The sequence below is a fragment of the Orycteropus afer genome, unplaced genomic scaffold, assembly GCF_000298275.1.
Source record: "Orycteropus afer afer isolate SDZICR_OR568_19922 unplaced genomic scaffold, OryAfe1.0 scaffold00294, whole genome shotgun sequence".
NCBI classification, from domain to species: Eukaryota; Metazoa; Chordata; class Mammalia; order Tubulidentata; family Orycteropodidae; genus Orycteropus; species Orycteropus afer.
The window spans coordinates 332,562-360,435 of record NW_006921881.1 but is presented as its reverse complement, the minus strand read 5'-3'; the positions used below and the strand labels follow the sequence as shown (position 1 = coordinate 360,435).

Here is a 27,874-nt window from a genome sequence, read left to right as displayed (position 1 = left end):
TTATCTTGTCATTTCTCCCATTTGCTTTAGCTAGTTTTTATCAATAACCATAACAAACAAACAAACAGACAGAAAAACCCCAAAACAAAGTCACTCCCATTGAGTTGATTCTGACTCATAGCAACCTCCTTTGAGGTGGTAAATCTTTACAGAAGTAGACTGCCCAGTCTTCCTTCCGAGGAGTGGCTGGTGGGTTTGAACCGCCAGCCTTCTGGTTAGCAGTCAAATACCTTAGGCACTACACCACCAGAGTTTTTATCAATAGTGAGGCTATTTAGCTGATCAGCCTTCTTGCTCAAGATTCACAAAAGATGCATAGGTAGGGACTCCAGAGGGATACTAGCTCATTGTTTGATGATATCTTCAATTCACCCCCTCCAAATACCAACCACAATGTACTAACATTGTTGAAATTATTAAAAATGTGTTGTTGTTAAAACTATATTCAGAATGCATTTGTTGGAAGTGAGGGTATATAAATATATTTGCAGTCTGTCAGAGTGATCCAGATGTCTATCATGTTTTAAAAATTGGGAAATTTTACCTGAAATCTAGATTGTATGAGATGCTGTGGCAATTCTAGATCTGCATTTTTGCGTGGAGCAGTTGGCTGGAGCTGGCGGCAGCTAACTTCTTCAGATTACATGAGACCTTACCACATAGTTCCTAAAGGAAGTGTCTCACCTCACTCATGTATATTACCTTCCTGGGTTCTTGGTATTTCACTATTTAACTTTGACAGAAGCTGTGGTTGTCAACGTGATTTGAGTTCAGTCTGGGGAACTCCAAAGAACACTAGAATTGTATTAAAGTCATTTATAGCCTAGGTATGAGAACCAAATTTTCATTCTGGAAAACTAGGACATAGAGTGAAAGACAGCTTCATGAATCTGTGATGCATATCATCACCAGTGCTTTATCCAGTCCAACACTGAGTTGCTGTTAGAGTCTTTAGTTGGGAAGTTGCGTTTGGAATCATAATGGAAAAATCCTATGGTTATGACTCAAACAGTTTTTTTTTTTTTTTACAGACTTAATCTGGAGGACTTTGGATAATGTGGAAGGAAATGAATATGAGGAAGATGAGTCTCCATTATTTGTGCATTTAGAAATAGAAACATTTAAGCTAAGAAAAGATCCCCACATACGAGAGGCTGAAAAAGAACTTACTTGAGGTTCTCTGAGAAATCACTGAAAAATAAGCACAAAGAAATCCAAGTAATTTTTCTTAAATAAGAAAAACATGGTATTATCTAATCTATTTCTTTTTCTTTTCTTTCTTTTTGTGAGGGAAGGTTTTGAGAGTGTATGGGAAGAAAGCATCCCAAACAACCCTATAGATTAGTTGCAATACAAACTTAATGTAAGTGTAGGCAGTGGTGATGTGATGATGAAGCCAAAGGCAGAGTTTCCTTAAAGGTCTTCTTCATTTATTGGACCCAAACAACTTTGGGTATTAAAGAAAAAAACAAAACAAAACAACAATAAAAAACCAGTAGCCACTGAGTTGATTCCAACTCATGGTGACTCCATGTGTTGCAGTAGAATTGCACCTCAGTGTTTTCCAGGCTTTTGGAAGCAAATCACCAGGCCTTTGTTTTGGGGTGCCTCTCAGTGGTTCCCACTGCCAACCTTTCCCTAACAGCCTAGAGCTTAACCGTGTGCACTGTTCAAGGAGTCCATGGGTGTAGTCCTGGGTGAAGACCATTGGATCCATCTGTTTCCTTTGAATAGCACTGTAATCTTTGAGGGACACTCAAGGTCTCTATTTCATTTAATGTAATGAAATTAAATCTCATTATGTCCTTTTTTCCCTCCTCTGCCATTTTAAAAACTACTTCTGTTCTTTCATAATATTCTTTAGTTTATTATTGACCAACACAGTGCCAGTGTAGTCTCACTTTTAAAAAGTATGGTTATCCTTTTTCTGAAATTACCTATGATGTTGGGGAAACTGGGTAATAATGAAGAAAGGAAAGAGGAACTCAAATCTTTTTCACAGAACAAAATCTCTCAGACTTTGAAAGAAACCAAAGAGAACCAAAGTAGAGAAACAGATATAATACTTACTTATAGGTGCCAGTGGTGAACCTACAAAAACAAATTAGAAATCAATGGATGATTTATTTGAAGGGAAAGGTATATTTGTGTTGGGAGAGATTTGGTAGTTACACAGTTCTCAGTTCAAATTATGGTTCTATTCTTGTGTGTTCTTGGACAAGTATGTGGCCTCAGTTTCTTATCTCTTACAAAGAAGTCAAGGGAGCATTAAGTGTTCGTATGTATTAAATGCCATGTAATTAAAGCACCTACATATTTCTTATCCACAGGAGGTGCAAAGTAAATGTAAATTTAAAATTAAGTATATATAAGTTTCCTTCACAAGGGGAAGCTGGATGAGTAGAAGGTAAAGGAAACTGAGAGCCAGGAGGCTCAGGTTGCAGGCCACAACAAGTTAGAAAGGAGTAGATTAGGGAAAGGCCTTGTAGAGAGCAAGAGCAACAATACAACAGAAAACAGTAGAAAAACAAACGGAACTTACTGTTGGGCACTGAAGGTGGGCCAGCTGGAAAACAAACAGAGAAGTGTCTCAGCAGCCTTCTTCTCAGCTACTAATTTTCCTTCTATTTGGAGAGTTCCTTCTTGATAGGTCATTGATAACAATAGGAAACATAGTCCCTTTGTTTTTTATTTATTTTTAATGTAAATCAGTAGAATTTGAACTTTTATAAAAATCATGAATAATGCCATGGAATTTTAATAATGGAGGAGTAAGTAGCTAAGAAAATATGTTCCCCCCAAGCCTGGAAGGACCAACATGGCCAAGGAGAGTGGACACTCTAGGGCCCCCTGTGGAAGAAACAGGAACGCAGACTTACCGATGGCCCGTAGAGTTGGTCCAGCTAGAAAGCAGAACAGAGAAATTTATCTCCTTTTTCTTTCTTCCCCATTCATTCCCCCCCTCCTTTAATTTGTGAAGTCTTTTTCCACTTCATTTTTTAACTATTGTGAACATTTCCTCTCTGTTCTTTATTTTTTATGTAAATCAGTGGTGTTTTGATTTTTCTTTTCCCATAAAATTAAGTAAAAGCTGAGAGAATTATGGGTAAATTGGAAAGCAAGAGGTCAAGGAAATAGGAACTTCAAGCCCTTGAAATCCCAGAATGTATGGCTAGGGAAATTTTCCTTGGACATCTTGGAGTTCAAATGTGGAAAAACAGATTGGGTAATACAGGTGGTCCAATTGAAGCAGTTACAGAAACGTCTTATCTTCTCCTTTCTCTCTCATTATTTTTTCTTTTTCTGTAGACAGTCTCTTGTTAATGGTCTTTATAATTATGAGAAACTTTTTCTATGCTCTTCATACTTATGTAATATATTTCTGTTCAGTAGAATTTGAACTTTTTAATACATCATTGCTAATCCAGACATGTTTTGATCATGAGTTACCCAATTGCCAAGATGTACCTCAAGCCCTTCATGTTCCAATTTGGCCAGAAAAAGACTCTGAGACCCCACTAGAGACCATTGAACCCTGCGGCAGAGAGTCAGATGAGCACACAGACTTACTGATGGGTTGTGGAGGTGATCCCACTGAAAAACAAGCAGAGAGAGTTCTTACTGCCCCCATCTGGTTTCCTCTCCCATTCCTTTTTATCTATTTGTGAAATAACTCATGCTATGAGTCAGGGCTGACTTGACGGCACATAACAACAACAACAACAACAACATAAGTGCTGAAAAAGTTTTTCCTATCAGACACATTTGAATATTCCAGAAAATTAATCAGAAGTTGGTGAAATTCTGGATAATGAAAAGGCAAAAGGCTAAAAAAGTAGGGGTTTCAAGTTTCTGTACTGTTAACAGATATCACATGACTTTGATAAGTGCCCAACAGAGAAACAAATAAACCTTTTGGTTAGCAGCTGAGAGCTTAACCACTACCTACACCACAAGTAAATCTTCTAGAAACTTACTATTGTCCTAGTAGAATTCTGAGTAATAACAAAGTGTCAAAAAAAAAAAAAAAAGAGTTTTCAACTGTTGCAATTCCAACATGGATGGATAAATTTTGGTTCAATACTTGTCAGACACATCTGTGCATAACTGAGTTCTGTTATGGAGACAGTCAAACTTACTAGAGGATCCTGAAGCTGAAAAACAAAAAGGGAGAAATTAGTGTGAACTGGCTGGTCAAAGAAGAAGCTAATTTTTGCTACTCTTCTAAGAAGGAATACCAGAAATAACTAGCGAGAGAGCATCAAACTCTTGTAGGCACTGTCGGATGGGGATGCAAGTGCTCTTTTGGGGATTCTGCCTGATTGTAGTCAGGGAGGACTCAGAAAAGGCCGATTTCTCCCCTTCTCTGCAGTGATTGTAACTGAAGTCCTGCAGGGGATAGGTAATTTCTTTAAAATGTTGCTTTCACCTTCTGTCTTCGTATGTCTGCCATCCTATGTAAACGTTCATCCATTAATACAAATATCCTCCCTCCCTTGTTGACAAGATCACTGCAAGTTTAAGACAATTTCCTCTGATCTTGGTATTTTAGGTTAATTAGTGAGCTTTGCATTTCCTTCCATGCTTTCCCGAGGGGGCAGCTAGATAGTGGGATAAGCAAAAGAGAAGGGGGTCTCATGTTTCTCCATCTACAGGACATACAGAATCAGGGAGGGAAGAATCCTAGACCTTGTAAAAGACTAAAAGCAACTACCGTATAAGAACAGACATGGAACTTACTGGTCATTTCGGAAGTGTCAGCTGATGGAAAAAAAGGAAGAAAATAAAAAGAGAGAGAGAGAGGTCAGTGTGTGTAGGACAAAGAGAACCCAGTTGTCCCATGATGGACTTAGGACACTGAAAACTAAACCCACTGCCATCGAGTGGCTTATGACTCACAATGACCCTAAAGGACAGAGTAGAACTGCCCCAAGGGTTTCCAACGCTGTTTATCTTTACGGAAGCAGACTGCCTCATCTTTCTTCTGCAGAACAGCTGGTGGGTTGAAACCACCAACCTTTCGGTTAGCAGGCGAATGCCTTAGCTACTGCACCACTAGAGCTCCTAGAGTACACCAGGAGCTCTAAAATCTGCACGTGAGCTTAGTGCAGTGCCTGGGCTTAAGCATTGCAGCCTCCTGTCAGCTTGCACCTGTCCAAGGCAAAAGAATGACTAGAAAGGGAGACTTTTTCATGCTTTCCATTCCCTTCAGGGATAATAAATGCTTAAGACACTTCAAGGTTCATAATGTCTTAAATTTGTGCTGCTATGTACTTTCGTCATTCTAATTTTCTCTTTCCTATCTAACCCATTAGTTGATTTGAAAAGTATACTTCCCACTCCTTCTCTTTAGTAGGTCTGTTTGGAGCCACTAAATGTAATTGAAAAAATTAATCAGTACAGTTTTCACTTTCTCCAAATCACCTGTGATTTAGTGTTTACTGATAGAAGAGAGTTGGGGGAGGGTAATGAGGTAATCCATTTACCCATATAGGTTCTCTGGAACATGGTGGGAGTTTAGGAGAGTTTGGTTAAAATGAAACCCTAATACTTTTTCCCCTGTAAAAAGTAGAGAACTTCTAGGAATGTAAGTCTTGGTGATAGTTAAGAGTACTGAGGAGGCAGCCTATTTAGAGGAATAGACATTAAATGCTGGGTGACACTTATTCATTCACAACAAGTAGGGTATTTAGAACCAGCATTTAGGGCAGCCAATATCCAGGTTCAGTGGTCATAGTATGACTGTGTGGGAGGCTGCCTGTCCTCTCACATTATGAGATCCTTTCCCAGGGTTTCTTATAGGACTGTAAACTCTACCATACCAGAAACCACATCTCCTTCTGTTTTTCATAACTTCATCCCCAGTGCTCAGCTCAGTAACTGGTACATGTTAGGAGATAATTGGAGAACTGTTTATTTGAATACACCTGACTTGCCTTTGGTAATCTCTTAAACTTAAGCATTCTATCACTTCTTAATTTCCAAACTCAAAATATCCCATGATGTATGCTAAGTTTTGACACCCTAGATTTTGATACTGGCTTTTCCCTAGTTAGTCATTATATGAACTTTCCCCTTACTCTCTTCCACTTGTAGTTTGTATTTGCCTGATAGTTCTGCCGATTCCTGTCATTGCATCTAACTACTGTCATTTCTTGTTCCTTGAAGCTCTTTCTCTCTCCCTCTCTGTCTGTCTGTCTGTCTGTCTCTCTCTCTCTCTCTCTCTGTGTGTGTATATATATATATATTTAGGGTGTTTGTGGACAGGGCCAGGCAGGACAGGAGATGAGAGGAAAAATAGAGATGTTGGGGGAGAAGACTGGGAACTCAAAGTAGAGTAGACCCTGAGTAGTATTCCCTAATAGAATTCCCCCAGGAAACTAATAAGACCACCTTCTATTTACATTGGATTGTCTTTTTCCCCTTTTGCCTTTATTTTGAAGTTTTACTTTTCTCATATTTTCTACATTGTCTCTATTTCTTTTGAGTAAACCCTTTATGAATTATAAAGCTCTTCAGGAATGGGAAGCTACCTTTATTATTCCTTTCCTATTCCTTTCCAAAGTTCTTCTAAATTGTTCTGCAAGCTTTTTTGATCATTACTAAGAGAATTTTCTTTGGTGGGGGGAAACAAACAAAAACAGAATTCTAGGCTTGGCTGGGCCTGGGTTTGAGTGGCTGGGCAGCTGGATGTAGTTATTCCCCAAGATGAGACTGGTAATCAACTTCATGGTGGAGTCTACTGGAGCATCTAAGTAGCTGCCTTAGGGATGTGGTCTGCTTCCTATATATAAGAACACAGCTGTGAGAAAGGTCTCTAGCTTTTAGGCATCCTTGGGTCCTGCATGTAGCTGCCTGCCATGCTGGCCCTGCCAATATTGGGACTGTTTCTGGACTTGAATTAGTAGCCTGCCATATTGTTTGATAATCTTGGGGCTGTGCCATTGTACTTGTTGGCCTTGAGTTTGTTGGCCTCGGCAGCCAGTAGCTGCCTGAGTTAAAAAAAGCTTCCAGCTTCAGTGGGCCAAGGAGAAGAGCTGAAGCTCAAGGTCAAGGGGCCTTCACTAGCTCCTAGAGCTGTCACTTTGAACTCAGACTTCTAGCCTTCTAAACTGTAAGAGAAGCCACCCATTTGTGGTATGTCAGGGCAATACCAGAGAAACAAAAGAGCAGTAGACTATAGAGAAGCATAGAAACATATTTACAGCTGCTATTCTCATGCCAATAAGCATACTTAGGACAGGGAACAGGTCCGCTAGACACTGTGGAAGAGCAAAGAACACCAAAGAAAAAATTGACAAGACACTTACTACTCGGTCCAGTGTATTGTACTGAAAATAGAAATAAGCAAACAAATTATTATGGTTGTTAAACAAAAAACATGCTTATCATTCATGCTTGTCATAGGAAATCAGTGAAAATGGTTTCCACAGGGTTTATTGAATCTCAGTCTTCAACTATTGGGGTTATTATTGATTATTACTGATTATAGCCTCTCCATAAGAATCAGGTTTTTCTCTAGGAGATTTATAGTTCGTTTTTAGTTAGAAGGATAACTATTGCTACCTTTCATTATAGTTTTTTGAGGTAAGATTCTTAATTGTATCCCTTTCCCTCCATCTTCCCCCTCATATCACTCTTGTCTTACTCTCTCAGTCATCTTTTTTTTTTTTTTTTAAATCTTACTTATTTCTTACTCCTCCCCTTAAACCCCAAAACTCAAAGCTGTTGCCATTGAGTAGACTCCAACTCCCCCTCCCTGGGTTCTCTTTGCTGCATCTTTGCTTTGGGAAGCACTTCTATTGATCATTGATAAACCATTATAATCGCTATTAGGAAAATGTCATACTGTCTATTATGCATACTAAAGCAGAGGGTTTCCATTTTATAAAATATGATTCGCTGCTTTGAGAGATTGCTAAGATATGGGGAAATGAGAATCTTAGAAATGATTCTCAGTTTCTTTAACCCAGAATTGTAAACAGTTGGAGCCAATATCTAAATCCTTCAGACATAGTAGGGAACCAATAGAGATGTGCTGATAAATACATAAAGGCAGCTTACCAATAGGTCCTGGAGTTTGCACTAAAAAGAAAGCCAAACTGGCATGTTAGTATGGTTGTTTGGTTTAAGAATACAGTTTTCATTCATTTTTTTCCTAGGGGAAGGTATTGGGAGGTAGAGTAGGGAAAAGGAAGGGATATCAAGAATCAGTATTAGTGGAACTCATCCAGTTAACTAGGAACTCCGGTAGCATAATGCCTAAGGCACTTGACTGCTAACCAGAAGGCTGGCGATTCAAACCCACCAGCCACTCCTCGAAAGGAAGATGGGGCAATCTACTTCTGTAGTGATACCACCTCGGAAACCCAAGGAGGGGTTGCTTTGAGTCGGGTCCAACTCCACGGCACGTAACAACAACAACATCCAATTAACTATAGAGCAAAAGAGCTATTTAGTATTTGGGGCAATGTTTCAGAGTCTGAGGTGAACCTTTCTTTAGGATCCTTGTCAACCTAATAGATATTAGGAAAATGAGAAACTTCATATGTTCCTGTCAGTAACAGCAGAAGACTGATTTCTTAGGGGACTACCCTTGTACTAAAACATTCATTTCTGATTAACTAAAATGCTCCAGGGTAGGGGTTAGGGTAGAAGATAGCGACCTTTATCAGGTCACCAGGGGATCAAAGCTAGAAAATCAACTGAAGGGAGAATTCCCATTAAAAACTGAATGTTTTTTTGACCACAGACACTAAAGCCAGTGTCAAATCAACAGTTGCCACCATGTCAGTCCCCAGTAAACTAGAAGCTGTGACAAGTGGAAACTGGAGCCTTTTCTTCTACCCTAATGCCTACCCTGGAGCATTTTAGTAAACAGTAAGCAACGTTACCTATAACGATATTATTGTTTACCGTTGGTTAGTAAACTTCATCGGACCTGAGGGAACTGTAGCTATCTGCTTTGGGCTTCCCCGAGTGTAATGACCCATGTATTTGGCTGTATTCTTTATGAGATCCCTGCAGGCTGACTGTGGAGTTACTACAGGAAATTTTGGCTCCTGTGGGACATGTGGGGTTCTAAGCCAGGGCATCTCCTGCACTCTGATGGGAGACCAAAAGAGTAGTTCCTGGGTGGCTATGTGGACATGTGCATAGGCTTGTGCAAGGACTGCTACCACAGAAGAGGAGGGACTCCTGATGGTGCCTATATGCCATGCTGTGTTTCTTGCTCTGAATAGACTGGTGCCAGGTGAGGCCTGTTATAATCTTGTGAGACTTCATGGTTAGTTCAATCTAAGTAGAGTTCCCTCAACCCTATCCCCCAGTGTCCCCTCACCCCACCATTTCTCTGTAAGCACTGTGGTGTCTTCCCCACAGTCTCTCACTTCATGGTACACAATGATGGGAAGAATCCTAGTTCTGACTCAAACCCCAAACTTTTAACTCTGAATTTATTCCTGTGTAAAAAAGCTCAGAGGTGGCTTGCCAGATCTGGATACCCTATGCTATAAGCTGTAGATAAGCTAGAAATTTAATTATTTTCCCAAGTAATTTAATATTTGCTTTGATGGTATCTATTTAGAGAAATGCACTTGATCCTGAAGTAGACCTTCCTAGGACATCTGCCTTCTTGGTAAAAAACAAAACAAAATACAACAAACCTGTTGTTGTTGAGTAATAGTAACCCTACAGGACAGAGTAGAACTGCCCGCACAGGGTTTCCGAGGCTGTAAACCTTTAAGGAAACAGACTGCCACATCGTTCTCCTGCAGAGCGGCTAGTGGGTTTGAACCAGCAACCTTTCCCTTCGTAGCCAAGTGCTTGACCCACTGCACCACCGAATAGTTGGATGGATGATTACTTCAAATCTTATACCCCTGCCCCAAGTTTTTCTGTTCTTTTTTCTCACTCTTAGTTTGCCACTCATTGCACCCTTCCTTTTCTTCCCTTTCTCAGCTTTATTTACTTACTCTTTTCTTTTCCTCTCTGCAAATTCACTTAATTTTCTCCTTCCACTTTTCTCCTACTGACGTTCTTTTTTTATTCATCTGCATTCTCCTCTTTTTGACCTGCATCCTCATTCTCTGTCTTCTACCCTTTGCATTGCTACTCGTTTCCTACCCTCTTTTTCTTATTTCCTTTCCCCATAGGTCGTTTTTCTTTGAATTCCACCTTTAGAAGTTCCTTTTATTCATTGCTAATAACCCATTATAACACCCAAAAATGGTAGCAGAAACAACTCAACTAAGAGTCAGCAAAACAAGAGTCTTAACTTCATTATTCCTTGCCTCACCCTTTATTTTATTTTTGAGAAATAACTCCTGAACCTTAGTTTCCTCTTCTCTAAAGATGCATACAATACTTGCCTTACTACATCCACTGGCATGTTATGGAAATCCAACAAAGTAATGCATGTGAGTGTTAGAAAAACTGTATAGGAATCACTCAGAGAATGTGCCTAAGTACACATATAGGACTCACATTCATTCTGTCAGGTAAATATAGGGAAACATCAAATCATATTTTAGTTTTATAATTTAAAACATTCTTAATTTCTGTTACAATGACATAATGGAGTGTGTGAAGCTGTAACTATTTATATAGAGACAGCTCTTAGTTTATAAACGTTTAATTAAGAGCAATTGTATATTAGTATGTAACCATTATTTATGATGTTACTATGGGAAAATACAGTAAGGAAAATTGATAAAAGTTGGTGAAAACAGAAACCTAACTGTTTTGGAAGGAGCTTTTCAGGGCAATAAAAAACTAAAAGATACTTAAAATTAGTTTACAAAGTGAAGATAATCTAATAATGAAAAAATTATTGGCAAGGAAAGCAAGTTTAGATGCTGTGTTCCAAATTTTTATTCCATATCGGCCTTAAAGAGCTAGATTATATACTTAAAGGAGGAACAACTTAGAAAGGACCATCCTTAGAGGAGTGTTCTTTCACTTTGCATTTCAGCTTCATAGTTACTATCTTTTTATTGCAGAACTTGGGCGAATCGAACCTAGAGGGACTCGGGGTGGTATAAAGAGGCGCCGGAAGCACTTGATCCTTGAGTCTGTGTGCACAATCATCAAAATAATAGTAGACTGATGTTCTAAGCATTGCAAAGGGCCAAAGGCATTATAATGGAGACTTATGTGACTTACCAATGGTTTTTTGAGAGAGCTCTAAGAAAGAAAAAGAAAAAAGAAGAAAGAAATCAGGGGATGCTTTCAAGATCCGGAAACCATAGTTCCTATTTATATGCTGTCTCTAATAAGAATCTGCACCGTAAACTCAGCATCAGCTACAGTTGGGTGGTGGGGATGTTGACTTTTTTGCTGGACTAGTACAGCAAGCTAATGCATGTGAAGGCCTCACCATCCAGTGGATCCACTGAGAGGTTAAGTACCACTGGTCACCCTTTGGGTCCATTTCAGCCCCTGCAGAGGCCTGGAAAAATCCTTCCCCATGGGAATATTCCTTTCTTCCTTTCTCTCATCATTTCACTTTCCTCCATCTCAACATATACTGAAAAGTGTTTCTTTGTGATATTGATAAGTCATTGGAAACCCTCTACAGGGGTTTATCTTCCACATCATAGTTTATGTTTATCAGTGGAATGTATACTTTCCACATGATCATTAATGACCTACTGACAAGCTAGGTAGAAGACAACTAAGAGGAAAAAACTATGGAACCCAAACTTCTGAAATCCCAATGTGGAAAGATTCCTAAGATGCTGTAGAAAATTAAAATGGTGCACAGTGTAGAACCAGATGGCAAACTTACTGATAGGCCCTGTAGCTCCAGCTGAAAGAGAGAGAGAGATTGAGATTGATCAGTGTGTTTCAGCACTTTGACAAGAGTACTGTTCCTCAGCGCTCATTCTAGAGAGAATATCATAAATGGAAGTTCTGGGAACATCCAGAGTTTCTTTGTATGGCAAGCTTTGGGTGGGCTCCCTATTGCACAGCCTAGGGACCTGGGGGGAAGGAGGCTTCCCTGGGCTTCAGAGAATCGGGACTCATTCAGTATTAATTTGTGATGCCTCCCTTTTTTCCCTTGCTCTTTTCTTCTTTCCTTAAAATATTTTGGCATATTTGAGAAGTTTACCTCTTCTTTCTGAAAGGTCATTATGATGGGTACTGAGGGCACTTTTCTTCTATTTTCTATTTTCTTAAGTTAGCCCATGGGGTTTACAGTCTCCCCTCTTCATGCATAGCCTCTTTGGAAATTTGGGGAGTTGAGAAACATGGTGTCCAGAAACAAAAGAAAGCAGGTCAGCTATCAAAGGAACCAGAGTGGGGAAACACTCTTGATACTTGATACTTACGAATAGGTGCTGTGAATTGCACTGAAATAAAAAGAGGAGGCAATTCAGTGTGGTTTAATATTAATAGAATTCTCACAACATCAATATTCTTTTTAAAAGAAACCATGAAACAACTCAGCCAGAGGGAGAACAACTTTTGCAAGTCTGCAGATAATTTTATAACAGAAGCCTATAACTCAGATTAAGTCACTCAATGTCTGTCTGAAATGAGAAGTTTATAGGAAAAGAGAACATATAGAACCCAGGCTGAAAATTACCACCTCCCTTCCTTCTCCATCTCTCCTCTTTTTCCCCCTTCTCCCCTGGTCACCCTCACGTGTCTCAAATGATTGAGTAGGTAGGGTGGTAATTCTTTGATTTATTTTGTTACATCTTCTTCTTTGCCCTTTTGATACTTATACTTTTGTCTTTTCCTAGAACTATCTGTTTTTCTCATAGCATTTCCTTCAGTTTAGGAAGGAATTCTAGTCAGGTATTTTGATCATCACTCAAGAGATTATTTCCTTACTGGTCATTATTTTAAATGTAAATTATTTGACTTTCCCTTGTCTTAAACTCAGTGACAATTCAGGATATTTTATCTCATGGCTTGGACAAAGGAAGGTACAGAGATTCAAATGCTATCAAGAGTGGGAAAGTCTGCAGGTATAAAAATGTAAACAGCCAGGGTGAGAAGAAGGCCCCAGATCCCTCAGATGACTAAAGGGTGTCAGAATTAGGAAACAGAAATGGAACTCACTTATGGGTCCAATAGCTCCAGCTAAAATATGGGAAAAACAAAATAGAACAAATTAGAACAGTTCTTTGGCATAGGAAAATAGAATTTGCATTAAAAAAATTTTTTTCTAGGGACCATCAGAAATATAGAAACCAGGAACAAAATTGCCATTTCACTGGAGGAAGAAATAAGGTTTATATTTCAGTGCTTGGGGGAACCCCAGCTATTGGTGGGAATGGACCACTGGAGGTACAGGGATGCAGTGGTCAGAGTTCCCTCCTCAATGGATGTCCTGTTTGTATTTTAGTAGATTACACAGGCCCTTCTCCCCACTCCCTCAAAACTAGGTAAATTTAAACTTGTTTGGGTAGAATCTATCGCGTCTTCTCAAAGAGCCAATAGAACTTTCTGTCTGCTGTGGGAGACCTTGATTCCCTTATTCAACAGAGTAACTTTGCCTGCAATATCCTAACATGTAAAAGGGAATAGAAACTACTAGGTAGACTCAAGACATTCATAGGTACAGTTAGAGTTGGTGGGTAAGAGGTTGAGTCACTGGACCCACATGCTTGGCAATAACAGTCTTCTCCTTAAGAAACACCCATGTACACACACACACGCACACACGCACACACACACTCATTCACTCTGTACACACATATGCACCCCTCTTAGGTTATATGTACTTTTGTGACACTTCCCCAGTGTTTGTGCTTGAAGTGTGACTTTGGCTATATTAATAAGGTTTCATGTGTATAAATAAGTGCACAAGGGTGAGTAGCCATAGGTGTGATTTGCCATGAGCCCTAATCCTTAGATTGTTCTTTTCCCTCTTCCTGTCAGATTGGCCCTGCCTCAGCATCTCAAGCTCTGAGCATCCTCAGCAGTGATGGATGAGACTGTGTTAAGAAATGAATTAAACCCCATTGAGTTTCATCTTTCTTGCCATTGGCTTTAAGGCTATTCTTCATGTTGGAGAATCTGCAGGTTTGGAGGAACTGGTTAAACATAGATCAATTACATTCTGTCTTTTTTATTTCCTTTCTAAGTGCAAACTACTGAAATGCTAAAGAGCAATGGTTCTCAGATTTTAACGTGCACAAAGATCTCCTGGGGTCTTGTTAAAATACAGATTCTATTGTAGTAGATCTGGAGGTAGATATTAGGCTGATAGTCTGCATTTCTAACAAATTCCAGGGTGATGTCAGTGCAGGACCTTGGGCCTACTTCAAGCAGCAAGGCTATGAAAGACCATAAAATCTCTGATAATTTATGTCACTGTCTATTTTTCATAGTTTTCTAAATCACAGCTTCTTGCTCATCCCTTACTCTTATACTCCCTTCCCTACTAGTGCCTGTAGCAGAGATGTTGTGAAGTCATTTAAAATGCTTTCTGGATGCTTCTTCCAGACTTTTTTGCTCATAGCAGGCCACAGATATTCCACACAACCAGTAATGACAGCATGGGGACCTTTAGTCAGCAAGCTGGAACTCAATGCATGCCACCAAAACCCTCCGGGAGGGTCTTGAGTCTGATGGCCACCACTAAGCCCTTTTCCTATGAGTGTTACATTTCTAGCAGAGTACCCTGCCTACCTTTCCCTTTAATGCAACCCAAACAGTTTTCCCTCTGCTGCTGAATCTCAAGCTTTGGGGAAAATTTGAAATGATAACACTTCTTCATAGAGGCGCCCCAATTTATTAAGATACAGAATACCATGGATTCTATGTAGATGGAATAAATAAGGGGGAAGGAATTGACAATTTATGCAGAAGGAAATGAAAACACCCAGGAATAGGACTGTTTTACATATCCCAACATTGTAGTGAAGCAAAGCTTGTGAGAATTAAGACGCAGAAAAAGAACTTACTGATAGGTCCTGCAGCGCCAGCTAAAATACAAAAACAAAAATAAATAAGTCAGTTTGGAGAGAGCAAGACTCCAGATGTTTATTTCAGACCAAACCTTTGCTATGTATTAGATTTGCATGGAAGGTGGGAGGAAGGTGTTCAGCTTTTTCCATGAAGGAGACTGATAAAATCATATTCCTTGCTATTATTTCTCTTGTTCTCAATTTTCATTACCTTAGTGGCTAAGACACTTGCCTGCTAACCAGACGGCTGGCGGTTCAAACCCACCAGCCACTCCTTGGAAGAAAGGTTGGGCAATCCTACTTCCGTAGTGATACTGCCTTGGAAACCCAAGGAGGGGTCGCTATGAGTCGGGGCCGACTCAACGGCACATAACAACAACAACAACAACAATGGCTATCAACTCCTTTCAAAATTTTCTTTTTATTTTGATAAACAACTCCATCCAACCCTAGGGTTTTTCTTTTACCTTCTTTATTTATTAGCAGAGTCCCCACATTGATAAACAATAATAATAAAAACAAATCAGTTACTTAGGGAGATCCTGACATCAGCCTCAGGTTCCCACACTGGTAAAGGAAAAGGAGATAGTAAAATGGGAAGTTAATCTTCTTTCTTCCATCTTTATATACCTCCTAACCCCACTGTCCTGCCCAACCCCCCACACCCCCATAACAGGTACCTTTTAGAAGATCAAAAAGAAGAACTAAATTGAGAAATAGTCAGGGAAAACTTACAAAAAGGTTCTTGAGTTGGTTTTAAACATTTTGTGTCACCTATAAGAAAATTGACAAATATAGCTATAGTTAGGTTTAGAATTCCAAAAGGCATCGAGTGTAGCCGATCCCATCCCCTCCCTGTGAGATACCAATAGTCTTGAGGTTAAAGACCTGAGTGCCAGCTTTGCTACTTTTAGCTCTATGACTTTGGGCAAGTCAATGAACAATTTTTTTTAAATGATTTTTTTGTCTTTTTGGTGGAAGCACACACAGCAAAACAGGTATCCATGCAACAATTTCTACACATATTGTTCAGAGATACTGGTTACACTCTTCATGTTGTGTCAACATTCTCATAATTTCCACTCTAGTTGTTGCATCCACATTAACTTAGTCTCGCTGTCTGTTCCCTCCGCCCCCTGTTTCCAAGTTTCTCATCCATGCTTTAGAGTAACTGTTGGCTAGTTGCCTTCATATAGTTTTGTTAACAGACCACAGTACCCAAGGGTGACATTCTTTGGTTTTTGAGCTAACCAGCTATTTAAAGTTAGCTTAAAAATTTAGTTAAAAAGTGATTTCAGGGGACAGTTTTGGTTTGAAGTTTAAAGAGTGTAGTAGGGTGGTAGTCTCAGGGATTTCTCCAGTTTCAATGGGTCCAGTAAGTCTGGATTTTTTTAAAATTTGAAGTTCTGTTCCACATTGTTTAAACCTTCTTAACATTAATTTTCTCATCTTTTAAAACAGAAGTTGTTTCTTCTATCTTACTTATCTCACAGGACTTCAGTGAAAGTCAGGAATTGTAACAAAGGGAAAGCTGAAAAATTCTTAGAAATGTTATGGAGTGAAATAGGCAATGGCTGGACAACGTGTGAAAAATAGGTCTTCACTGCATTTGAAAACTCAGGAAAACCAAACTCACTGCCGTCAAGTTGATTCTGACTCATTGTGACCCCCACTGGGTTTCCAAGGCTGTCAGTCTTTACAGAAGCAGACTGCCCCATCTTTCTTTTGCTGAGTGGCTGGTGGGTTTGAATTACCAACGTTTTGGTTAACAGTCAAATGTCTTAGCCACTATACCACCAGATCTCATTTTACTGTGTTTGAGGTGCTGCTTTATTTTACTTCTTTTCTCCCTTATCCTCTTTATTGTCATTTGGAAAGTCCTGAATGCTGGTGACAGAGCATAATGAGCACTTAACTGCATTTTAAGGTTTGTTCATCCATGATTTTCACTTTTTTTAAAAAACTATCTTTCAATTTATATCTATACCTTAATTAAAGGATCTCTGATGGCATAGTGCCTAACACATTTCACTGCTAACCAGAAGGTTGTTGGTTCAAACCCACCAGCTGCTTTGTGGAAGGAAGATGGGGAAATCTATTTCCATAAAGATTTACTGCCTCAGAAACCCAATGGAGGTTGCTATGCATAGGGATCAACTTGATGATAGTAAGTTTGGTTTTGGTTTTTATATCTTAATTAAGGAGCACTTGTGGCACAGTGGTTAAGCAATTGGCTGCTAACTGAAAGGTTGGTGGTTTGAATCTACCAGCCACTCCATGGGAGAAAGATGTGGTACTCTGCTTCCATAATGATTATAGCCTTGGAAACCCTATGGGGCAGTTCTACTCTGTCCTGTAGGGTTGCTACGAGTCAGAACTGATTCTGTGGCAACAGGTTATACCTTAATTAGGTCCTTGAGTGACTCAGTATACACTCAGCTACTAATGTAAAGGTTGGCAGTTTGAGCCAACTCAGCAGCTCTGCGGAAGAAAGCCCTGGCAATCTATTTCTGTAAAGATTATAGTTCTACTCTAGCACATAGGGTTACTAGGAGCTGGAATATACTGGTTACTTCCGCTCATTACTTGAGCTCTTGGATCACTGTCCTCTCTTTCACCATTTCTGTCATAGCGTTAGTGGCTTCTATATTAGTGAATATGATTCATCCAGTATCTTGGGATTTCCATGTTTTGACCTCCTCAGCTTTCAGCAAACTTTTCTCCTGACCCAAGTCTATCACTCACGCCTTTGAAAATCCTGGAATCTTTTCATTTCTAATAACTGCACCAGTTCACTTTTAAGAATCCCACCGTCTGATCCCCCTTTCTAGTTTTCCAGCTCATTTCCTTTAAGAACTGTCCTCACCCTACCCACCTGCAAGCTCTCTATCAATATCACGGGAATGTCTGGTCCATTATCCATCTTTTAAATTTTGTAATCACCCCCTTTTCCTCTCTTCCCTCCTTCCCTGGCCTAGATTCCGTGCTTCACACATCATAACTACTTGCTTGCTAATACATTTGTCACCTTTGCCTCTCTCTCCCTGGCAAACCTACACATCCCTTTTGTACTTCTCTTGGTAAAATTCCAGCCCTGGTCAAAAAACATCTGTTTACTCTGTGCCTTTCTCAAGCAAAGCTGTTGGAGTAAAATCCAGTGGACACCCACCACTGCCAGAAGATCTTCCACACTCTCATAGTGAATTCACTTTTTTATACTCTTTGAGATGACTTTCCTACCTCTTTTTCTCTTCAAGTTTTCAACATTCACACTTTCTGCTGATGCCCTTGACTCATACTTTTTGAAAAAGTAGGTGCAATAAGATAGAAACCACCTCATCGCAGCACACTGAGTATACCAAATTCTTCTAGAGAAGGCTACCCTTTCAAACTTTGAAATTCTCAGGAGACAGGTTTTGTCTCTTATAATGTGTTTTCTCATTTGTCTGTCATAATGTATTATCTCTGTTTCCAGTTTTCATAAAAACTCATTGTTCTCTTTCTTCTTAGTGTACTCTATTTTCTTCCTAATCATACTAGCACTACAGGTTTGGAAACTGGTTTAGTTTCTTGGTGACATGCCATTATAATAAGCAACTAGAAATTTTTATTTGCTTTCTACACTTTTTGGCTGATTATTGATGTGTCTGGGTTATGCAAAGGAGAGAAACATCAGCCTCACACTTACGCTGTGTCTCAGTGGAAGAAGTCTGGGAAGTATAGAAAAATGTCCTCTTGATCAAAAGCAGCGGAATGTCAACAGAATTGAAGAAAAGAAAATGAACTTACCAATACTTGATCGAGATATTGCTGCAATAAGACAAGACAGAAAAACAAAAATGAGATTTGTGTGTTCCAGAGAGAACTTAGAATTTATAGATGTTATTTTGAGAAGAAGTTGTGAGAAAGAGATCGGCATTGGGACCCTTAGGTTGCATCTTGCCTTCTATCACCAGCCGCAATGCAATGTGGCAGGCAGATGACTATCCAATTAGGGATTGTTGTTTGGGTATAGACTTCGGACTTTTGAATAATATTTCCTCAGTAATATTCTTGTGGCTGAGTAGAATTGCAAGAACTATGCAAACTGTCTTTTAATTTGTTTTATTAAGAGAATAAAAATCTTTTTGGGAATTCCTACTTTCTCAGTTGATGAGAAGTTTCCTGGCTCTTTGTCTTTCTTCTTTCATTTCTGACTCTGCGTCTTTTGTTCCTCCTTTCCTTCTCTCAAGTCTTCCTTTTCTCCTCCTCTCTCTCCTTAGTTTTCATTCAATTTTTTTTTTATTTGTTTGAAAGATCCTTTGTTACTATCCAAACTATTACAATATAATTGCTTCAACAGGGGTTTTTCACTTTCCAAAACATAATGTGTATCTTTTGGGGATCATGAATAACAAGATGGCAAAATTAGGAAGCACTTGAGTATAGGATACAAAGTCAAGACAGGGAAAGGGGGCTTGGTGTCAGGATGTAGGACTAAGCATACCTAGATGTTCCACCTCTCCTCTAATAACTTGGAAAAGTGGGACATAATATTTTAAAAAGTTTGAAAATGTGGACCTGTGCTTGAAAATTAGAAAGAAAATCTTCCACAGCTATGTATCAAAAGGGAACCCCAAGTTTGACAGTGAATGAGAAGTCTCACCATTCAAAAGAGTATCTGATTGAGGGACTGAGTTTTCAACATCTATGCCATAGGCCTCACACATTTTAAAGAACCTGGGATTAATCTTCACTGTAAAGCTGTGTGTGTGGGGGGGTGTCACAAAAATGCTTCACTGTCTGTGAAAGGGGCACCATTAATTCTTCCTTCTGGTCAGAGTACGCCAGTAAATGACTCATTTAGACCAGACCATGACTGGAAATTGAGTCTCTAACAATGGTGGAATCCTCAGTGTAGACTGAATTCAGAGCCCACAGTTGAACACTCCATGTAGGGAAGAAACTATAAGCACAGGATCTGTTATAAAAACTGACCCATGAAACCTATGGAGTATAGGAGTATTGTTATTTAAGGTTGCTAATAACTTAATTTTTTATTTTAAGCCATTAATTTATATAGCATCAATAGAGAATGAATACAACATGATTATTTTCCCCAGATTCCCTTGCAGTTTGTTGTAGTTAAATGATTGAGTTCTGGCCATTCTAATATTTGGAAGTGATGTGTGAGATAACATACAGGCTTGTCATAAAAATCTCTCACTCATGATCTCTAAACAATTTTCCCCTTTGCTTACTTAGGCAGTGTGGTGGTTAAGATGTGTGTCAACTTGGCTGGGCTTGGGTGAGTCGCTGGGCAGCTGGATGTAGTATTCCCCATGATGAGGGTGGTAATCAACTCCATGGTGGATCTACTACGAGCAGCTGAGTAGCAGCCTTAGGGATGTGGTCTGCTTCCTTTATATGAGGAGAAGCCTTGGGGAATAGTCTCTAGCTTATGGCACGCTTGGGCCCTGCATGTAGCCAAGTCGTTATTCAGCAGCCTGTCATGCTCTGCTGATCCTGGGACTTTCAATGGACTTAAATCAATGGCCTGCCATGTTGTTTGTTAACATCGGGACTGTGCCTTTTTACTTGTCAACCTTGGGCTTGTCAGCCTCAGCAGCCAGGAGCTGAGTGAAGAAAAGCCTCCAGCTTCAGCGGGCCGGGAGCAGGAAGCAGAGCTGAAACAAAGGTTGAGGGGCTTTCACCCAGCCCCAAGAGCCTGGCACTTTGAACTCGGACTTAAAGCTTCCAAACTGTGAGACAATAAACTCCTTTTTGGTATTTTCTTGTCAGAACGGCACTGGGTAACCAGAACAGGCAGATAAGTCTAGTGAACTTAGAAGCCATTGCTCAAAGGTGGTGGAGACATTGGATGAGGAGCTTTGGTAGCGTAGTGCCTAAGGCACTTGACTGCTAACCAGAAGGCTGGCGGTTCAAACCCACAAGCCACTCCTCGGAAGGAAGGTTGGGCAATCTACTTCTGTAGTGATACTACCTCGGAAACCCAAGGAGGGGTCGCTGTGAGTCGGGCCGACTCAACGGCACATAACAACAAGCGTTGCTTAGAGAACAGACAACCACCAATCAGCCACTCCTATCAGGCTTCTCATGAATGAGAAATAAACTTCTATTATGTGAAACAATAAAGTTTTAGGATTTTTCTATTATAAGATCTGGGGTTCCATAATTAATGCAGATGAGAAATATAAAAGAGGAGTTACCACATCTGAAAAATGGAAGCAAATATTTATATACAATGAATAGTAATTTCAGAAGAAGAGACTATAGTTTATTAAATAGAAGATAAGACATGTATATAAGTACAGACAATATTCACAGCAATAAAAGTTAAGAATTTCTATAGTTAAAGAATGACATAAGCCCACAGAATGGAAACTCTTGAGTTCTGAGAATCATTGAAGCTAATCTCACATCCAGGCACATCATAATTAAAATGCAGAATATAAGGATAAAAAGAAAATCTTAAAACTATATTTACTTTGGAACAATCATCAAAGTAGTAGTAGGATTCTTATCAACAGTAATAAATGCCAGAAGAAAATTGAATACATCTTCAAAGTGCTGAGAGAAAATAATGATCAGTTCTCTACTCAGCTGAACTCTCATTTAAGGCTGAGGGTGAAGTAAAGCTATTTTCAGCTATGTTGTTGTTGTTGTTACATGCCGTCGAGTCAGACCTGACTCATAGCGACCCCTCCTTGGGTTTCCGAGGCAGTATCACTACGGAAGTAGATTGCCCCATCTTCCTTCCGAGGAGTGGCTGGTGGGTTTGAACCGCCAGCCTTCTGGTTAGCAGTCAATTGCCTTAGCCACTATGCTTTCAGCTATACAGAGGCTTAAATAAGTTTCTAGCCACAGATGAGGCTTAAAGGATTGTACGTGGGTAATAAGTAAAAGAGAAAATGCATAAGATGCACCAAAGAATGAGAAAGAGAAAAAAATGTTGAGACATTTTAGTAGGTCTAAATAAATATTAACTGTAAAAGAGTAAGTAATTATTTTGTTTTTAATAATAATAATAAACAACCTGGAGGATGTGGAGAATAATTTGGAGGGAAGATGTGCAAACAAAGGTCATTGTCTAATATGGGAGGAAGATAAAGATTGTAATTATTTTTTAGACTTGTCTTTTTATTTTTTAAGAAAAATTAAATAATATACATGTTACAAATGTAAGGATGAATAAAATATAAAAGCCACCAAAACAGATAGAGCAAAATGAAGGGGACAAGGAAATCTAATAGTCCAAGAGAAGGTAGAAAAGAAAATTAAAAGGAAAAAAAATCCATGATAATTAGATAATACAATAAAAATTGGCAGGACTTAAATCAAATATATCAACAATAAATGTAAAATGGACTAAATGCCTCTATTAGAAGACAGTGAATTGATGCTTTCAAATTGTGGTGTTGGAAAATAGTGAATACATCATGGACTGCGAGAAGAATGAACAAATCCGTCCTGGAAGAAATACAGCCAGAATGTTCCTGAGAAGCAAGGATGATGAGTCTTCCATCTCACTTGCTTTGGACATGTTATCAGGAGGGCCCAAGGGCTAGAAAAGGACATTTTGCTTGGTAGACTGGAAGGTCCGTGGAAAAGAGGGAGACCCTCAATGAGATGGGTTGACACAATGGCTAAAACAGTGGCTCAAACATAGCAACAATTGTGAGGATGGCTCAGGACCGTGCAATATTTTGTTCTGTTATACATACCGTGTCTATGACATGGAGCTGACTCGACAACATCTAACAACAGCAACAAAAACTTAAAGTCAAGCAATATGCTGTTTAAAAGAGACACAACTAAGACATCAAAAGGAGACAATTATAATTGGAGATGGAAACATATCTCTCTGAAACTAATGTACCATGGGAAATAATAAAATGGTGAATATTTGAATAATACAGTTAACAAACTTGGCCTTACATATACTTCTTTAGCTAGAACTCTGAACTCAACCAGTTTTTTTTTTTTTAAAGTTCAGTTACAAGGCCTCAAAAGTTTCGACACATTTCAAAGAATCTTTATCACACACATCAACTTTTGTGTCATAATAATGTAATAAAATTTGAAATCAACAATAGTAATGGTAAATTAAAACACATTTATGTATAAAGTATTATTAAACTCTTTATAGAAATTATGAAACATTTAAACTGAAGGCCAGGGAAAGCACTATCTACTAAAACTTTGTGGGATGGAGTTACAGCAGGCTTTAGAAGGAAAATTATAGCTGTAAATATTTATACCAGAAAATAATAATGTGTGAAAATTAATTAAGAGTTTATCTTAGTAAGCTAGAAAAAGGGTCAAAAATGAAGTCAAATAGAAGAAAACACTAAATATAAAAGCAGAAATTATTTGAAATAAGATACATAGAATCAGTGATGTTCAATAGAACCAACATTGATTTTTAATAGATCAATAAATAATGACTATATCTGACCTGAATAATATGAAAGAAAAAAAGTTACAAGCCAATCATACTAAAAAGAAAAATAAAACTTATAGATAGAATAAGGAGCTCTGGTGGCGTAGGGTCTAAGGCATTTGACTGCTAACCAGAAGGCTGGAGGTTCAAACCCACCAGCCACGCCTCAGAAGGAAGATTGGGCTATCTATTTATGTAGTGATACGACCTCAGAAGCCCAAGAAGGGATTGCTATGAGTCAGATTTGACTCAGTGGCAGTGATTTTTTTTTTTAATAGGTAGAATATACCAAAAAGAATTGATTCAACCATTTTAAGTGGTGGGAGCATATGATTAAGAACCAATGATATTGAAGGACCAAGTCCAAGATGCATTGAAAGCAATGGAGGAAAACAAAGCTCCAAGAGTTGATATAATACCAGTTGAGATTTTCAACAAATGGATACAATGCTAGAAGCACTTAGTTAACTATGTCAAGAAATTTGGAAGGATAGGTACCTGGTCAACCAAATGGAAGAGATCCATACTTGTGTCCATTCCAAAGAAAGGTAATCCAACAGAAAGTGGAAATTAAAAAATTTGTCATCAATATCACACAAGTAAAATTTTGCTGTAGATAATTCCAAAACAGTTGTGGCATTACATTGACAGGGACTTGCCAGAAATTCAAGCCAGATTCAAAAGAAGTAGTAGAATGAGGCATGTATTGTGATGTCAGATGGATCTTGGCTGAAATCAGAGGTTACCAGAAAGATGTTTGCCTGTGTTTTATTGACTACACCAAGATATTTGACTGTGTGGATCATAACAAATTATGAATACCATCGCAAAGAATGGGAATTCCAAGACAATTAATTGTGCTTATATAGAGCCTGTACATCATAGATCAAGAGACAGTTGTTCAAACAGAGCAAAGTGATATTGTGTGTTTTAAAATCGGGAAAGGTGTGCCTTAGGGCTGTATTCTTTCACTGTATTTATTCAGTCTGTATACTCAAAGGCAGTTGGTTACACACATATTGGGAGCTCTGGTAGCATAGTGGCTAAGGCACTTGACTGCTAACCAGAAGGCTGGCGGTTCAAACCCACCAGCCACTCCTCGGAAGGAAGGCTGGGCAATCCTACTTCCGTAGTGATACTGCCTTGGAAACCCAAGGAGGGGTCACTATGAGTCGGGGCCGACTCCACGGCACATAACAACAACAACAACAACATACTGAGCAAATAATCTGAGAAACTGGACTATATGAAGAAGAACATGACATGGGGTGGAGGGAGACATTAACCTGAGATATGCAGATGATACAATCTTGTTTGCTGAAAGCGAAGTTGACTTAATGATGAAGATCAAAGACTACAGCCTTCAGTATGTATTGAACTTCAACCTAAAGAAAAAAAATCCTCACAACTAGACCAATAAGCAGTATCATGCTAAATGGAGAAAAGATTTTATTTTTCTTGAATCAAAGCCCATGGAAGCAGGAGTCAAGAATTCAAACAACATATTGCACTGGGCAAGTCTACTGTGAAAAAGACCTCTTTAAAGTGTTCAAAAACAAAGATGTCACTTTAAGGACTAAAATGTACCTGACCTATTGTTGTTGTTTGCCGTGGAGTCAGCCCCAACTCATAGCGACTCCTCCTTGGGTTTCCGAGGCAGTATCACTATGGAAGTAGATTGCCCCATCTTCCTTCCGAGGAGTGGCTGGTGGATTTGAACCACCAGCCTTCTGGTTAGGTGCCTGACCTAAGCCATGGTATTTTCAGTCACTCACATGCATGTAAAAACTGAACAATGAATAAGGAAGGCAGAAGAAGATTGGTGCATTTGAATTATGGTATCGGCAAAGAATATTAAATATACCATGGACTGCCAGAAGAATGAACAAATCTGTCTTAGAAGTACAGCTGAAATGCTTCTTAGAGATGTGAGGATGGCAAGACTTTGCTTCACATACTTTGGACATGTTATCAGAAAGGACCAGTTCCAAGGTAAGGATATGCTTGGTAAAAGAGAGGGTGAGTGAAAAAGTGGAAGACCCTCAACGAGATGGATTGACATAGTGGCTGAAACAGTGGGCTCAAATGTAGCAACGATTCGACAATTGTGAGGATGGTGCAGGGCCAGGTAGTGATTCATTCTGTTGTACATAGGACTGCTATGAATTGATATCAAGTCCATGGCACCTACCAACCACTAAAGCAATAGATAGAATAAGCAATGTTTTAAAACAATAAAACAATTGTATGCCAATAAATATAGAAAAAGCATTAATTAAAATCTATTCAGTATTCAGTCATGATAAGATTTTTGACAGCATGAATTCATGGTATGATTTTGAAAGCAAACTGGAGACAAAAATAGAATTTACTTAACCCAGTAAATGGGAGCTCCCTGATGGAAACAAGCATCACCCTTAATAGTGATATATAACCAGAGGCATTGCTGTCAAGTCAGGCACTAGGAAAGATGCCTGGGATTTTTTATGGTGTTAACATTGTCTTGGATATTTAGAGCAGAACAATAAGAAAAGAAAAAGAAATGCTAAAAAGGCTTAAGAATTGGAAAATACGACTCAAATTGTCAGTTTCCGCAGATACTATTTGCTATATTCAGAATCTAAATGAATCTACAAATTAGTAGAACTCTAAGAGCTCAGCAAGGTGATTGGAAACAAACTCAACTTTCAAAAACACAACACATGACTTACAGACCAGCAATAACTACTTATAAAATCCAAGAGATGAGATACCATTTACAAGAGGAATAAAATCAAATTATGTGCATGGGAATTAATCTGACAAAAGATGTGCGAGACCTTTGTGGAGAAAATTACAGAACATTATTGAAGAGCACATAAGCTTTGAATAATAGATAGCCAGATGAATGTGTAGGAGAATTGATTTTGTAAATTAATCCAGAAATTCAGTGAAATCCTGAGGAGACTTTTATGAAACATGAGAAATTGATACTAATATTCCTGTGCAAAAGTCCAAGAATAGTCAAAGCATTTCTGGAGGTGGAGGGTTGGGAAGTGAGAATGAATGTGCTATGTTTTATAATAAATGTTATCATAAAGCTTTAACAATGGAAGCAGTGTGGTATTCACTCAGCAAAAGACAAAAGATGATGGAAACCAGAGAAAATCTAGTGACAAAACAAGCACGTAAGATGAAGATGACATTACAAATAGAATAGAATGCACCCATAAATAATCCAGTTGAAACAATTGGTTTTCCACAGAAGAAGAAAATTAGATCCTTTATCATATCCTGGGAGCTCTGGTAGCATGGTGCCTAAGGCACTTGACTGCTAACCAGAAGGCTGACAGTTCAAACCCACCAGCCACTCCTCGAAGGAAGGTTGGGCAATCTACTTCTGTAGTGATACTGCCTGGGAATCCCAAGGAGGGGTCGCTATGAGTCAGATCCAACTCGACAGCACATAACAGCAACATCTTATCCTATTTACAAAACAAGCAAACAAAAAAGAACTTCATTTGGATTAAAGCCCTATGTTTGGAAAGAAAACCATTATAACTATTAAAAGAAAGTAAAGGATAACATCTTTTTGATAATCTAGCTAAGACCCAAAAAGCACAAACTCTAAGAGAAAAGATTGAAAATTTTTATTATCACACATTCTATGTATGTGTATGTATGGGAATATAGAGAATTTTAAATGTCAAGAGACACTAGGAAACATTTAAAAGTAAGAGGCAGAACTGGAGGAGGTATTTACAGATATTTAACACAAAATTGGACTGGGCAGTGTTTCATTCTGTTGTACACGGGGTCGCTATGAGTTGGAGACAACTTGGCGGCACCTGACATCAACAACAACAACACAGAATTTAAAAGGTTAGCTTTTATAATGTATAAAGAATTCTTATAGATCAGTAACCTAATAGATAAATGGGTAAAGTAAATGAGCAATTTGTATAGAGTGAAGCCTAATTGCTAATAAACATGTGAGAAGATACTCAATTTCAGGAGTGAGCAGGGGAATGCAAATTAATAAAAATTCCTACTATCCAAGTGGCAAAAATGTGAATGTATGAAAAGTCTGGGACTATTAATGCAGAGAAATGGAAAACTCATATATGTTGGGGTACTTTCTGTGTAACTATCATGGAGTGGGATTAGGCAATAGCTAGAAAAATTACAAAAATGTCCATACACAATTTAATTCACTAATTCTACTTCCTATACTCTGAGGAAATTGTTTTCCATATACTGAAAGACATTCTTTGCAGCATAATTTTTGACAGCAGAAATTGGAAACATTGAGAATTCATCAGAAAGGGAATAAATAGAAAAATTATTGTAATTCATAAGTTTGAATATTATTCAGCAATTAAAGGAATGACCAGGATTTCTATATATCTCAAAATAGTAATGTTTATATATATGTTGTTGTTGTTGTTGTTATGTGCCGTCGAGTCGGCCCCGACTCATAGCGACCCCTCCTTGGGTTTCCGAGGCAGTATCACTACGGAAGTAGGAT

The 27,874-nt window shown here is 38.7% G+C and overlaps 1 protein-coding gene across 1 annotated transcript in view; it reads right to left on the bottom strand.

Annotated features, from left to right (window-relative positions):
• The window catches only part of TSBP1 (testis expressed basic protein 1), a 157,820-nt gene that overhangs the window by 118,470 nt on the left and 11,476 nt on the right, over positions 1-27,874 (bottom strand). Inside the window, exons 9-15 of the mRNA XM_007951441.1 lie at positions 18,714-18,734; positions 14,922-14,942; positions 13,072-13,092; positions 12,333-12,353; positions 11,789-11,809; positions 11,164-11,184; positions 8,065-8,085 (exon numbers count right to left, since the gene is read on the bottom strand). Coding sequence (XP_007949632.1) covers positions 8,065-8,085; positions 11,164-11,184; positions 11,789-11,809; positions 12,333-12,353; positions 13,072-13,092; positions 14,922-14,942; positions 18,714-18,734 — 147 coding nt within the window. The remainder of the gene's footprint in view (positions 1-8,064; positions 8,086-11,163; positions 11,185-11,788; positions 11,810-12,332; positions 12,354-13,071; positions 13,093-14,921; positions 14,943-18,713; positions 18,735-27,874) is intronic.